Source organism: Cryptomeria japonica, chromosome 5 (genome assembly GCF_030272615.1).
Source record: "Cryptomeria japonica chromosome 5, Sugi_1.0, whole genome shotgun sequence".
Lineage (NCBI taxonomy): Eukaryota > Viridiplantae > Streptophyta > Pinopsida > Cupressales > Cupressaceae > Cryptomeria > Cryptomeria japonica.
In genome coordinates this window covers 153,121,739-153,136,809 of record NC_081409.1, presented here as the reverse complement: position 1 = coordinate 153,136,809, position 15,071 = coordinate 153,121,739, and the positions used below count along the sequence as shown (strand labels likewise).

General features: G+C 39.0%; 1 protein-coding gene across 2 annotated transcripts in view; it reads left to right on the top strand.

The window, feature by feature from the left end:
• The window catches only part of LOC131067629 (ultraviolet-B receptor UVR8), a 195,006-nt gene that overhangs the window by 168,663 nt on the left and 11,272 nt on the right, over positions 1-15,071 (top strand). For both annotated transcript variants that reach the window (XM_058002716.2, XM_058002717.2), the window contains exons 10-11: positions 14,191-14,276; positions 14,408-14,460. In XM_058002716.2, the coding sequence (XP_057858699.2) occupies positions 14,191-14,276; positions 14,408-14,460 (139 nt within the window). The remainder of the gene's footprint in view (positions 1-14,190; positions 14,277-14,407; positions 14,461-15,071) is intronic.

The following is a 15,071-nucleotide window of genomic DNA, read 5'->3' as shown; positions in this document are numbered from 1 at the left end:
TAGAATGAATTGGTCGGTACTACTGAAGTAATTCTTACAAAGATAGAGATGTGAAAGAAGATAGAATGAAGTACATATCTCAATAATTCACTAACACACCCTCACCATAAACACTACTTGCTGTTCTGAAATCAGATACAAGGAAAACGCAAAACCAGCCATCCCGAAACCCACTAAAATGCTTGTATCTCTCTCAAAACCGGATAGAATCATGCCAAACCAAAGGCAAATGAAGTGTATGACATAAGCAAACAAATCAATACCTTGAAACAAGTAGAGAGCAACAACATCAATGCACGCAACCCAAGGCAATTCTGGAAATGGTGTTTTGGCTGAATAGTTCGATCGGCAACTGTAAATTGGAGAGTTCTCGAAACGCGACACCAATGTAGGAGAATTATTGTCTCTCCGATACGCTTCCAACAAGCCCTCACCCAAAATGATGCACTCAACACAGGTAGCTACGAGCAAAATACACTTCCAGCCGGCACACACCAGCAACACCAAAAAAATCAGCAGCACACAACTCTTCACCAACACACCCAAAAGTCACCAAATAGCTCACAAGCTACCAACCACAGCTAGGAGTGATATCTCACACTCGAAACCGGAAGGAAAGATCTAGGAGGTATTCACCCTCGAAGAAGTCTGGAGTCATTCTGACAGTATAATGATATATTTTCTCTGGATGATCAAATGAGGAGCCAAACACCTGTTTATATAGCTTTTCAACTCTGAAATTCAAATGAAACTGCCTCCAAATTCACCTCATTCCAACTACGTTTCATTTCATGTAGTGGACCCAAAGTGGTGCCCCACTTCCCAAGTCCAAAAATCGCGCCTTGGAAGAAGACCACGATTTTGGCATGATAACTTTGGAGTATTTCGAAAATAAAGTCTTCTTATATCCGTTAAATAATTCACGTAGGCAAGACTTAGGAAAATTATCAATTTTTGCACAATTCCCCATAACATCAATCAGTAATAAAATAATTAAATAATAATCTTAGGATAAGGAATAATATTTAATTAAATCGCTTATAACTCCAGTACTGATTATCAACAGGATTCGGATGAGGCTGAGCAAGGAGGATCACTGAATTGTGCTGGAACATGACCAAATCGAGAACTGCCAAAAATAGAATGCCCCAAATTGCCACTTACTAAAAATAGTAAGTCATGAAACAATGCTCTGAAAATCGTTATCTTCGCAACCAGAGAAAGAGCTTGGCGAGCTTAGCAACTTTGTACCATCCCGACGGCCAAACCCTAACTTACTAAAAATAGTAAGTTCACATTCCACCCCTAACAAGTCTGGTTGGAACTCCAAGGAACATGGGAACCCTTAATTCATCTTTCCATATAGCCTACGGGTCTCCGGAATAGGCCAATGGACCACTGAATGCAACATCACAAGGAAGGGGACATTACAAAAGGCCCTAGAATTGAACCTAGGACTGAACTGAAGAAGTGGAACTGCCATTGAGACTCTCTATTCAAACATAGCCTATGAGAGTCCAAATAATAGGTTAACCCATTAGCAACTGATACTGACTAGAGTGGGGATATTACAAACAATTAGATAAATTTTAATTAAAGATTTAAACTTTTTCGTGGAAAAAGACTATATCAAAGTACTTCACCAATGATAAATGAATGCCTTGGTGACTGTACATGAAGACATTGGATTAGAATGACCAAGATTATTAATTGAATAATGGATTAGGGAATGTGAAGAGTATGATTCAAGAATAGAACACTCATATAACGGCAAATGGCTCATAATAATATGTAAAGTAACCAGCCATTTATATATGATTGAAAATGATAAGATCATTATCCTATTGGCAACCATCCAAGTAGTGATGAATATCTTGATCAAACAAGGAAGACCAAAATGAGTATTAATCATTTGCTGTTCACATTGAAGAGAAATGACATATCGGGCACACTAAAGAGATTCCTAGAAATAGCTTTCTTTCAGACGCTATTTTTACAGTCTCTAATGAATAACGATCTAGCAAGCAAAGATATGCTGCTAGACATGCACACCAATAATATTATGAGAAGAATATCGTTGTAAAGAGCCATCAAGTATGCCCTCAATGACAAGTAACTCTATTAAAATAAATGAAGAAGATTATCGTTAGATGTCACTGAACCGTGGAGACAAGATCGATGGTTATGGATCGATATAGAGAAGCAATTTATGAATGAGGAATCAGTAAGGGATATTGATTATAGCCATGGTAGTTGTTGATGTGTGTTTTATGCACATAACGTTCAGAATAAAATACCAATGTAATTTACCCTCTCTTGAACAAAATCACCTCTGATGCTATGGGTAAGATTAACTAAATTGATTCTAAGGTTTCTACAGTCAGGTCTTGACAACTGGGTAACTCAATGGTTGATGTGAATTGCTGTTTTCACTTGAGGACTTACACAATTGTTCAGATCAATTTCTCTTATCATAATATATGTGTGGAATGGGTGTGCTGATAACTTAGGATATGGCAATGTAGTTCTGGATTCAATTCTTACTAAAAAAATGGCAAAAGACAATAAGGTTCAAGAAATCTATTCTAAGCCTAGGAATGTAGGAAATGATGAACAAATTTAGTGGAATCAAATTAGGCAAGGTCTCAACATCAAATTGAACAGATCTTGACACGAGCTTAGTGCAATCATCTAGGGTATATTTTATAGATTTTCAAACTATTACCATCAAACATTGAGACCATCCAAGTTGATGGATAACAATGGATATGTAATAATCGAAGTTAAGTTTGCATAATTTTCTAGTTGACCACGCAAGGCGCACTTATAATCAGCAAGAGGCTAGTGGTATGGATTCATAGATTCCACACAAATATACTCAACAATTCTTTCATTCAATCCAACAAACATTGCAAGCAAATTCCAAATCTAAAATTCATGTAACTTGGAGGAATTGAGAACCTTGAATGCAAAACAACACTTAAAAGACATATACCAACATACTCTACAAAAATTCAAAAAGCTGCAACATATACCAACAACTCTACAAAAATTCTCACTTACAAATGAGAGGCAATGAGGTATATATAGAGTCTCATACAAAATGGATGGCCAAGATTAAAACTAAATCAAGGGCCAAGATCATGCCAACAAAAGCCTAGAGTTGCTTTAATTAGGGTTTACATAAAAAATAGAGCCACCAACATATGGCCCAATAGAAAGATACCTAGTCATCAAATAGGGAATACAAAATCTAACTCCTCCATGGAAATGCTGGGTAAGGAATCTTGCTGTAAATCAATTACATCCAATGCCTCCGAGCAAGCATCCAAAGTGTTCTCCCAATTTGGCATAAGCTTCTGCGAATTATGGACATGAATCAGCAAAGAGACTAAATCATCTATCTGACTCTTCTTCAAAGAGTCCAACTGATATGAATTACATGAATTTCATTTTGTTTTTTAATTCTGCTAAGTGTAAACCACTTTCCTCACTGACATCAACCTCCAATAACTCCTCAATTGAAGCCAGGATCTTCAACTGAATATCATGAATTGATCCTTCCATCTTTGCACAACTCAGTTGTGCGCTCTCATAAGTTGATTTCTTCATGGCTAATGAACAATACCAGCCATAGAAATCGTATCTATCTCCATTGTGCACAACATTCTCCCTAACCAGTGTGGACTTAGGAATCTTCTTCAAAGCTCTGAGGCATGGAATAGTCTTCTCTTGAATAGGTCTGAATTCTTCCCAAACTCCCTCCAAATACTGTATTCAGAATATGAGCCCTGTTGTCTTGTCAAATGGCTGGACAAATTGAGTAAGGAAATCATCCGCCTATTTCTTTGTATTTTCAATCCATTTCTCCACCTTCGAGAGTGTATCTTTGGCTGCCTCATAATGTGAATGTAGTCCACAATCAATTGCAATAGGGGAAATAAGGGTGGGATTCTCACACCTTATCCCTTCAATGTACTCTCTAAGTCTGATATTCTCTTCTTTGTACTTCTCCTTTTCTCTTATTTCTCTATCCAATCTCGCACTAATTGCCCTAAGGTTATCACCAACCTCCTGAAATTCTTGCTCTCTTGTAGTATGGCCAAGGGCAACTGAAGTAATCTGGAAATCTATGGGAGGAGCAATGGCTGCCGTCACATCTGCAATAGGAACAACCACCAGCACAATCTGCATTCCTATCTCATCTCTAGCTATGTGTGACAAAATCTCAGCTCTCTTAGGCTCTTTCTCGTTATTGCTCTTAGCTAAGTAGTCAACAATGTCATCAATGGGCTGTGCCTCTATCATTTTCTTACTTTTCTCCATACTCTTCATAAGCCAATTAGGAATAGCGGCCATCTCCATACCATCATCGAGACACATCTCTCGATCAAGCTCTCTCAATGCCGAGATAACATCATCACCATCATCAGGATTATCCCTGGTCAAATCACATACATTCTTTCCCAAACTAACCTCCAAAAGGACAGTAGGGGATCCCGGTTGATCATCATCCTCATTAGGTGGAGAAAATGTCGCCGTGGCATGTAAATCCTAAAAATTCTCTGGTAGTATCATTGTGTTGGAACATTGCTCAGTCCCCCTGTTTTGTTTTGGCATTTCAACTTCCTTGATTGATGAGACATTGAGGGGTTGTGAAGGAATGATAGGTGAAGGAATGATAGTCTTTTGCTTCTTCTTCTTGATCTCCTCAATCTTCTTCCCTCTAGCCTTGACTTCTCAAGGTGTGTTCTTCCTTCTCTTGGGAGCTTGACTCTCCTCATCTGCATGAATCTTGATATCATTGGTAGTCCTCTGATCATCTTTTAAAGAGGATTCCTTCGGTTTCATCTTTTCATAAGTGAAGGTTACACCCATATCAACTAACTTGTTCATCTGAATATCCGCCCATGCTCGGGAGAAACTCAAGATCTCTCTCATCAATACATTCCCATTTCCACTACTGCAGGATGCCGACCACTTTTTAGGGCCAACAACATTGGATCAACCGAGGGGCTGATCGAAACTTCCGTCTGGGTCGCACCCCAAGGTGCGTGTGTGATGCTTTGTACGGAACTGAAAATGGCGGTTCTCAGTTGTGTCATTGTGTCTAGAAGGTCCTTCACCCTTATCGACACCTCCATCTGCAAGACTTGCCCAATTATGTTCTTTTCGGCTTCAGTATGGGATGATGTACTCACCACCTTTGCATTGTTCCGTTGTTTTGCCGTCATCTCCTGCTCAATGTTGGCCTTTGCCTCCCATAATCTCTCTTTTGTACGGGGGTCGGGATAAGTGGCCATTTTGGTCTGAGCAAAGGTGATTGCCAGTACTTCTTTATCACCAGTCTTCTCAATATTGAGAAGATTAACCCCTTGGCTTGGGGCAATTTGTCTCATCGTGGTCTCCAGGACCACACCATCTGCACAAGTTCTGCGGTGTCTCCTCTTTCTAGCAATCCCGTGCAAAGTGTCCCCACTAGTTGCATGCCCGACACTGAATCATCGGTTGTTCTTTGGCATCATACTGCATTCGACTCCGGTTATTGCTATTATTATTGTTACCTCTTCCTCCCCTTCGGTTACCTCTGTAACCGCCAGATGATGTCGTGGTGTTGGCTTGAGGTTGCGATGTGCCTGCTGTTGCGGAGGGTGACGGCTGCTCCTGGGTGAAGAGCACCTGATTTCCCTGCGTCTTCATGTTGTAGGGACATTGTTTGGTGAAGTGTCCCAACACTTGGCAAATGTCGTAGAAGGCCTTTTTTGGGATAGGAGCCTTTTGGGTGACCTTCCTCCTTGCATTCCGTGCAACACACTTCCTCATTTTTGCTGGTGCTTCCCTTCATCCTTTTGAATTCCTTCATCATGTGATGCATATCCTTCTGAAGGGCTTGTACCTTTTTACTCGCCCCCTCGTCACTGCTACTTTCGTTGGAGGAGTCCTCTCCAGAGGATCTGTCCTTCTTCTTGGATGTCTTCCTTTCACTTTCCAAGGCTATTGCTTGGTTATAGGCATCTTCCTAGGATGTGGGGGGTACAATTTTCATTTTCCTTCTGGGTGACGACTTTAAACCCTCCACAAACCACCTTTTCTTCAATCCATCACCGGGCTGGTTGTCCATTTTTCCCAGCAATTCGTTCAGGTGTCAGCTATATGCTCGGATGGTCTCACTTTTCCCTTGTTGGTACTCAGGATTTCTGCCACGATTTCATTATTGTCTCTGAGAAGGCGAAACTCTGTTTCGAAGGCCTTGTGTAATTCATCCCAAGTTGTCAGCTTGGTTTTATCAGCATTCGAGTGCCAATCGATGGCTACTCCTCGTAGGGTGGTGTGGAATTGCACCACCCATTTCGCCTTGTCGGCCACACCATTGCCGACTAGATTGTTTCACATGTGCGGGAATACCGTACCGAATCTTCTTTACCGTCTCCATTGAACTTAGGCAATTTTTATCGATTCGCCATCACGTTCCTTGGCGGTGGCCTAGTCTGCCTTTCGGAACTCGAACATGACCGTCCAGGAACTCCTCCTCTAGACACTGCCCCTCCCAAAGATACTCTGCCGAGATTTGGTTTGTTGGTTCCCACCAAGTTGCTCTGACTATCAAGGTGTGATGAGTCTGCATTGAACAAATTGCTTCTACTACCATGACCTTGTGTCCTCTCGACACGTTCGATCACACCTGCATCCTCCGCCTCTTTGTTCTCAGGGTCTGTCTCCTCCTCCCTCCTGGACTCGGCACCTCTGTATGGCGTGTACGACTCTACCGTACTCCCGTTACCAATCTCTTCCAATATCAGGGAAAGGTCCCCCAATCACTTCCTTGTGGTTTCTATTAGTATGGAAACTTGGCCTTCAACACCTGAGCCATCATTGCCAGTTGTGCTTTCTTCTGCAAGTTTCTTGAGTCGTCGCCGACGTTTTGCTGCTTGTTCTAACCTTAGCATCCTTGCTGTTGCCTCGTGTGCGTCTTCTTTCTACCTCGGCACACGATTTCTATCCTTATTTAGCGTCACGGGCATTAATTCCTTCTTTCCGTGGGGTTGAAGTTTCATCGACGACTTTCATCACGTTCCTCCTCCTCTAGTGAATTCCTTTCTTCAAATTGTTGACAAATTTGTTGTCAAAGGGTCCTGCGGTAGGTTTCTTCCCGACGAGTTTGGAGAGCGAGGAAAGCTTGTGCCAACAAGCTAGGCAAGTTTGTTATCAACTGATTTACGACCGGACTTATGCCAAGGGCACTCCACATTGCGCTCTCAGAGACGTTCTCGGTCGTGGCCTCCCTCCGTACGTAAGTTTCGATGGATGCCTGGAGAATGCAGATGAAATCCCTTGTTAGTGCTCCCTCTCCTTTGAATGACTCCGTCATCTCTTGCTCAGGATTGCTGCAGGTCTCCTCCCTCACTGGTTGCCCCATTATCGTCGTGCCATGTAGTATGTTCCCATCATTCCATGTTCAATTTGGCAAGGACGTCAGATGTTTACCCGCGAGGGGTGTGTGTTTCAACAGTGCATAACAATACAGAAATGTAGGAAATATGACAGTATACAACAATGCAAGTAAATAGAAGAACTCAGATGTCTGCCCCTTGTGGTATTCCAAACACCTCAGCAATTGCATCCTTAGCAAGGTAGGCAATGATGGCACCCTTTGGAGTTTTGATCATTCGCGAGCGAGGATCATAACATCTTGCACACTCGAGGATAAGCTCACTGCACTGTATGGATTGCGGAAATCCAACGGCCTGATAAATGCTTCTTCATAATGTTCACATATGCTGGGGAAGGAATCTGGCTCCCAATTCCGAACATACGCTGTCGCATTTGGCTCATGTTCAGGAAATGCATGTTCGTGTCTGTAACCTCTTTCCATCTGGATGACATCTTGGATTTTGGATAGAATCCAGTCTCAACTATCTTCTGTTGCTCTCTCCTTTCCTTGAGTTGGGACTTCGACATCGTACCTGTATGAAGCTAGAAGTTAGAACTTAGGAAAATATTCTTGACAAAATTTCTGATTTCCTAATGATTTAGACTAATTTGGGCTACGGAAATCAGGAAAATAATCCACATTCTCAATAATTTTCATAAACTAAATGCAAAATGGTGACAAGGTTAGGGTATAAAACCCTCATTAAGTTCATTGAAATTAACAATTTTCAGACCAAAGTCTGAAAACACCTCCCTATACTTAGGAAACTTATTCAAATTAGAGTGCAAAGGAGTATACCGGATCAAACAATGACTAAGGAAAGGTGTGAAAGGTTGTGTTTTCACACAAAACTATGTCTGAAGACACCTTCCGAAGTCCACAATGGCTGCCAGCAAATCTGAAGACAACTTGCAACTTCACAAATTAATCTCTAAAAACATGTTGCCATCACCCAAACATGCACAAACTTGATGAAAATCAACCTCAATGATAAAAACAATCATATCCGGGAATATAAGTATGGCTGGTAAAAATAAAGTTTTTTGAGGACAAGTCTGAAAATGGATTGTTTTAGACTTACCACCACTTTGCAATGTAGTAAAAATCCCTAAAAATGAACAAAAAATGACGAAGGAATGAGCTCCAAGCAAAATCACCAAAGTGGGTAGGTGGCTGGAAATGAAGAGTTTTTGAGGACAGCCGCCTACCAATGAAGCTTTAGACCTGTAACAACTGAAAAGAGCTCTGAATATTGACTGAAAATGCCTGCAATTAGCTTTTAGATAAAATTGCCTTAGGCACAAATAGGCTGGGAACAAAGTATATTTCTGAAAATCGAACTTCCAACCAGCAATGGGGGTAAAAATCTTCAGCAATGGTGGATATATCAGGCCTGAGAACAATTATCAGCAAGCTTGCAACAATGGCGGCACAGACCAAGGATGAATATCACCCAAAATGAGGTATAACCTCCCAAATACAAAATTGCCTTCCTCAAGAAAATCGTCACCTTGACAAAAAAAGTGGCCCAAGTCTGAAAAATCTGTGACAAACACACTCCAATGGCAGCAAATAAAAATCGCCTTGGGCTGGAAATGAGGAAAAATGAGCAACAAAACAAACTTCAACCCAAGGTGTCAACTTGACACTTCATCAAAAATCGCCAGCTGGAGGAAAAATCACCCTTTGCAATCACACACTTGGCAAATATAATAATATAATAATGATGGGATCTCTCCTTTTAAACTTGCTTTCACCATCAACTTTCACCACACAACCAATGTGAGATAAAAAACTTGTTCTTATATACTTGCCTGGCAAAAAATCGATTTGCTTCTAGAAGGTAAAATTCATTTAAAGTTATTTGCAAATCATTTATTAATTGTTTTTTCATTAAAAAGATTTTAAATTTCAATAAAAAATGACGAATGGGGAAAATCGATTTAACTTGATATAAAAATCCCAACAAAAATCATTAAAAATAATTAAAATATCCCTTTTGGGGAAAATCTAGCCAGGTAAGGATAAAAAAATCCCTATCAAAATTTCACCAACTTGCACAAAATGGGTCCAGTGGAAAATCGATTTGAATATGGAATCAAAATTCCAATTAATTTTTCATCACTTTGCACAAAAATCCTCATGGGGGAAAATCGACCCCTGTCTGGACATTCATTCGGACACAAAATCATCAAAATCACTCTCAGTGGAAAATTGCCCAAGGTCTGGAATGGATATCTGCATAAAAATCCACAAAATCTTGTCACAAAAGGTTTTGGTGGAAAATCGATCCATGTCAGTAATCATCACAAAAGTCATCCGCAAGATACTCTCAGTGGAAAAACAAGGCATGTCTGGATTCTAGGGGAAATCCATGTCCAGTCTGGATTTTTAAGGGGGGAAAATCATGGGTAGTCAGGAATATGAGTGGAAAAGCACCTCTAGTGCGGAATGTTGACCTTTTAACCCTTAAAAATTGGATTTTCATTCGGAAAATGATGATTTTTCCACTCAAAATCACTAGGAAACTTCAAAACCCAATAAAACTCATATAGACTTAGGCAAATTCATCAAAAATTAGAGCGAAGCAAAAGGAAACCTATCAGGATAAAGTGCAAAATCAACTTGAATAACTTCCCAGGAGCGAGAAAACAACTCCAAAAGGCCCTAAAACACCTTGGCACTTTAAAATCACCGACGAGGATGTTCAAAAACACATTAACACTCAAAACGTTACACTTAGACAAAATTAGGATCATTTAAAATCTCAACTTTACGTGCTTGATCCTATAACTTCAAAAAACCTTAAACGACAATAGGCATGATTAAATTTCTGAGACTTGGGCAGGAGAAACTCAAATTGCCCACTATGCTGCCATAACCCTAAACTAACCAACGCGGAAAGTAGGAAAAGATGGGGTCACCGTTTGCAATGGGGCGATGTGTGAAAAGGTCACAACAGTAGTCCATATGAAGATCGATAGCCAAGGAAAAAGCAATTAACGATCCATTAAGATCAACATAGCTCAATATGGATGATTCACTATTAGTCACATACATCCAATGGAAAGAATGTGGCATCGATCATCAAAAAACTAAAGACTCTTTTTCGTGTGTGTTACTGATTACTTCAATCATGTACGTGTTCATGTTGGAGCAGTTTTAGGACAATTATCTAATTATTTATTAATTAAGTCATTTAATTGCTTTTTCACTTGAGCTAAACTTTAGTGTTTTTTATTATCTAGAGCTTGCTTTTCTAGGTTTAATTCTAGATGTAGTTGAGTTTAAGTTAGCTCCTACTTTGCATTGCTTTAGTTCTCCTAATTTTAGCATTAGGGTTTGCATCTAGGGTTTCATTCATCCTTTGTAAGGATTCCTTCATTCATTGTAATTGTACCTCCAATTGTGTGTACCTCCAATATTGTATCTCCAATCATCGTTTGTGCAATATTACAAAATTCTCTGGATGTTATAGTATATAATTTTTGCTTGGTCTCTTTTGTGTGATAGGTGTTTTGCTTGCAGACGATACTTGGCTCCTATGGTTGATCATCAACTTATACATAGTATCAGAGCTTCAAATCTATTATGTTCTTGTTCCCATGCTTGAGGGATCCAATCCGAGGAGAACTCTTTTTGCACATTGGGCTCAAATGGAGGTTGTCATTGCATTCGTAGCCTCGAAAAAACGTAAGGTCGATTGTTGTTTCATCAAAATTGGAGTAGCTGAAATTTTGGGTCAAAATGGTCGAGGGCATGAAAATTGAGGCAAAATCTGGGGGTAACTGAAAATGTGGACACTTGGAGCGAAATGGAGGTCATCATCGTGCTTAGAAGGCCCAAAACCCTTAGGAGTGCCTATCAAATTATCGAAATTGGAGATCAGGGAATTCTTTGCAAAATATTCAGAAAGTTTCCATCTTCGAAAAAATTTCGTTTTCAGGAAGTTTCCGTTTTCAAAAAGTTTCTTTTTTTGGGAACTTTCTATTTTCAAAAGGTTTCTATTTTTGTAAGATTTCTAGTTTTGGAAAGTTTCTATTTTCAAAAATTTGCTATTTTTGGAAATTTGCTGTTTTTAGAAATTTTCCATTTTTGGGAACCCTTCAAGACTTCCAAATTATAAAAAGCAGCAGTTGGTTTTTAGCTTGTAACTTCGTTTTAAGGAGTCAAAATCGGGTAAGTGACATATTGTTGGAAATCTGGTTTAGAGGGCTATGCTATTCTACAGGTGGTTTGATTAAATTCTGCACCAATTTTTTGTTTCAAGCCTCTAAAGTCATTCTTCAGTTTTGCACTTCTGAGGTCATATCTTGCACATCTGAACTCCATTTTTTCGACTTCCGCACATGTTGGAAAGCTCTCAAAGTCCTCTATCTAAATCTGCTGGTATCTTTTTCGGATTGTGCTCCAAGTACATTTTATTCAGATTTTCATGTTTTCACTCTCCAGTCAATAACTTGGATGTTTTTGTAGTTGACTTGGATCTCTTTATGGGAGGTTGCTTTATTTGATGTGCTCTACATGATTTGAGATTCTTGGGGTTTGATGATTTCATTTGAAGAGGTATTATGGGTTTTTTTGTTCATCCTTTAGTTGTCTGCCAAGCTAAGGGCAATTATGAGTCTTGGCGACACAACATCCTAACATAATTCAAGTGGCTAGATATGTTGCCTTATTTGTATGTAATGATACTTGAACGAACAACTTTAGGAGGTGAATTGGACTGGGGTAAAAGCTCATAGACGATATTGTAGGTGTGATTTGTTCTAGTGTTGAGTATGACACTATGTGTTCTATATTGAACCTTGAGTGTTCGCACGCACTTTGGACTCGCCTTTGGGAGATGCACGGAGACCCTCATATCTCTCCATTTTCAGAGAATCCTGCAATAGATTGTCTTCTTCCTCTTGTACATGTAGTTCTCATGCCGTCTGATGATTATACTATTCAGGAGCTTGAGTATATCAAAGGTCTTGGATGTTTTGATGGATCAGAGGCCTATCTTCATGTTCCTACCCCTCACATTGAGATCCCATTTGAATCATCTTCATCTTGAGTTTCTAATCAGGTTGGTATTGGCTCATGCATAGCCCCTATTGATTCGTTGCAAGAGGACATTGTTCTTCTAGACATAGCTATTTGGGATTCAAATCTTACAATCATATCATCCTTGTTTGTGAGTTTGATATTGTAGATCTGGAGGATTATTTTGACAACATTTATCTTCTCTTTATTGATGGTCACATCAGTTTTGTCAGTTTATCTTTATTTCCTATGGATCTTGTTCTTCATCATCTTTTGCAAAGTCTTGATTTGTCACCTCCTACATTGATTTGGCATGTACTTGATTGTTCTGTGGCATCATCTATCATTTGAGTAGTTTCTAGAGGCACATGCAATTCTGATTTGGATTCCTACATCTTACAGTTTATGGGAGTGGATTATGATCTGTCTTCAGGCATTTGTCATCGGCATAAGAGCTACTTCTTCATTTGGGGGGGTTCTTATCCTCTTTTTCTCTCTCGTATGGGGGGATATTCATTGTACTTCTTGGACCGATTCAAAACTCGGGGGAACACTTGGAGTCCTTCATCTTAGTTACATATAGTACCTTTTTCATTGCATCTTTCGCTTTTGGAGAGGGATTTTATCCCATTTGGTTTTTCTCCTTTTTTCTATTTAGAGAGACCTCATTGGTGTGAGTTGCATTGCTTTGCATTGGTTTGTAAATGAGTACCTAATCAGGCCTTTGTTGCCGTGACTCATTTATGCATGCATTTTGCTTTCATCATGAACTCTTTAGCTTTCGCTAAGTTAATCTTAAGGGGGTTGTTGGAGTAATTTTAAGACAATCATCTTTATCTAGAGCTTTCTTTTCTAGTTTTAGTTCTGGATGTAGTTGAGCTTAATTTAGCTCCTACTTTGCATAGCTTTAGTTCTCCTAATTTTAGCATTAGGGTTTACACCTAAGGTTTCATTCATCCTTATAAGGATTCATTCATTTATTGTAATTGTACCTCCACTGTTGCATCTCCAATCATTGTTTTTGCAATATTGTAGAATATTTTGGTTGTTATAGAGCATATAATCTTTGCTTGATCTCTTTTGTGTAATAGGTGTTTTGTGTGTAGATGATTCTTGGCCCTTGTGGTTGATCATCAACTTCTACAGCTCAAATATAGTTTCTGACTAAATACTTCTTTATCATGCATACCGCACTTAAGATATAAATGATTTCAAACAGTCATTGACTAAATATTTCCTCTTCATACATAAACACATTTAACAACTCATAGAGTCCATGATTTTCATAATGTTCTAAGCATGAAATAAAAGCAAATGCACTCTTTCTTGTGTGTTGCTGATTACTTCAATCACATACAAGTTAAAAGATGGTTACCAACTAAAAACTTCCTTATCATGCATACCACACTTGAGATATAAATTAGTTCAAAAAAGTTCACTGACTTAATTCTTCCTCATCATAATTACCACACTCAAGCTACGTATGGCAAGAACAAAAAATATCATGTTCCTCAATGTGCAGCTGTTTCTTGTTTTTTTGGATCTCCAACAGCAATCCTCCATAGTTCAATTTTCTACTGAATGTTTTTTCTTGTAAGGATCCTCTTAGTTTCAAGGACATTACATTAATGTGTTGATATGAGAAAAGTTAGTGTTTGATTAAGATCTTAGTCATTTCTTGTGCAAAATTTAACTGATTCTAGTTTTGGGTATGGAAATGTAATATGCAGAAATATTCCTCAACTTGTAGAGGCATTAAGTGCAGATGGATCAGCCTGTCAACAAATTCAGACATCTAAAGAAGCAGTTCTATCTGGTTTGTCTTATACTGCAGGCTGGATATTCTAAACATGTATACATATGAATAGAAAAATGGTCTTGGTTTCTTTAATTGTAAATTGACATTTTCCTTTTCTTGTTTGGTTGGAAAACTGAAATTAATGGCAGGCTCAAATTGGATATCACCATCAGAGAGATATGCACTTGTCCCAGATGAATCTGTAAGAAAGTGTTATCTTTCATCTTTTTTCCTCTTTTTTCATTTAATTATTGTAGGGACAATTAACTGTTGCAAACTTATACACAATCTGCACAAAATCTATTAAGCTCCTAACTCCTGCACATTGCAGTATGGGGGCTACTCTCATGCCATCCAGGATCTAGCGTGCTCTGTCTCTTAGTTGAAATGACACAGAGAAATAGACATCCTAATACCTATGAAACTTATACAAACAATACCAAAACTTAAACCAAAAAGTTACTTACAGAGTGATATAATACTTGTGCCTCATGAATGATTCAAATTTCTCTAACAGTGTGATTACCTGAGTTAAGCTAGACTCGGGGTTGTTTCTGAGAAAACAATTCTATTGTCATGAATGAAAGTGTAAGCAACATAGCAGCTGAAATGAATACTGATTTTTGAAACCTATAAAATTAGGTGGAATGTTCAGTATATAGGTACGTATTGAAAAATACCTGAAGTTGTTAAGGGACATTAAATCCATATGGATTAAAGAATAGTTTTGTGTTGAGACATGGAACAGCTAGGACTCGAACCTAGGACCTTCTATACGCTGCTGGAGTGCTCCACTGAGCTACTGGCCCCTCT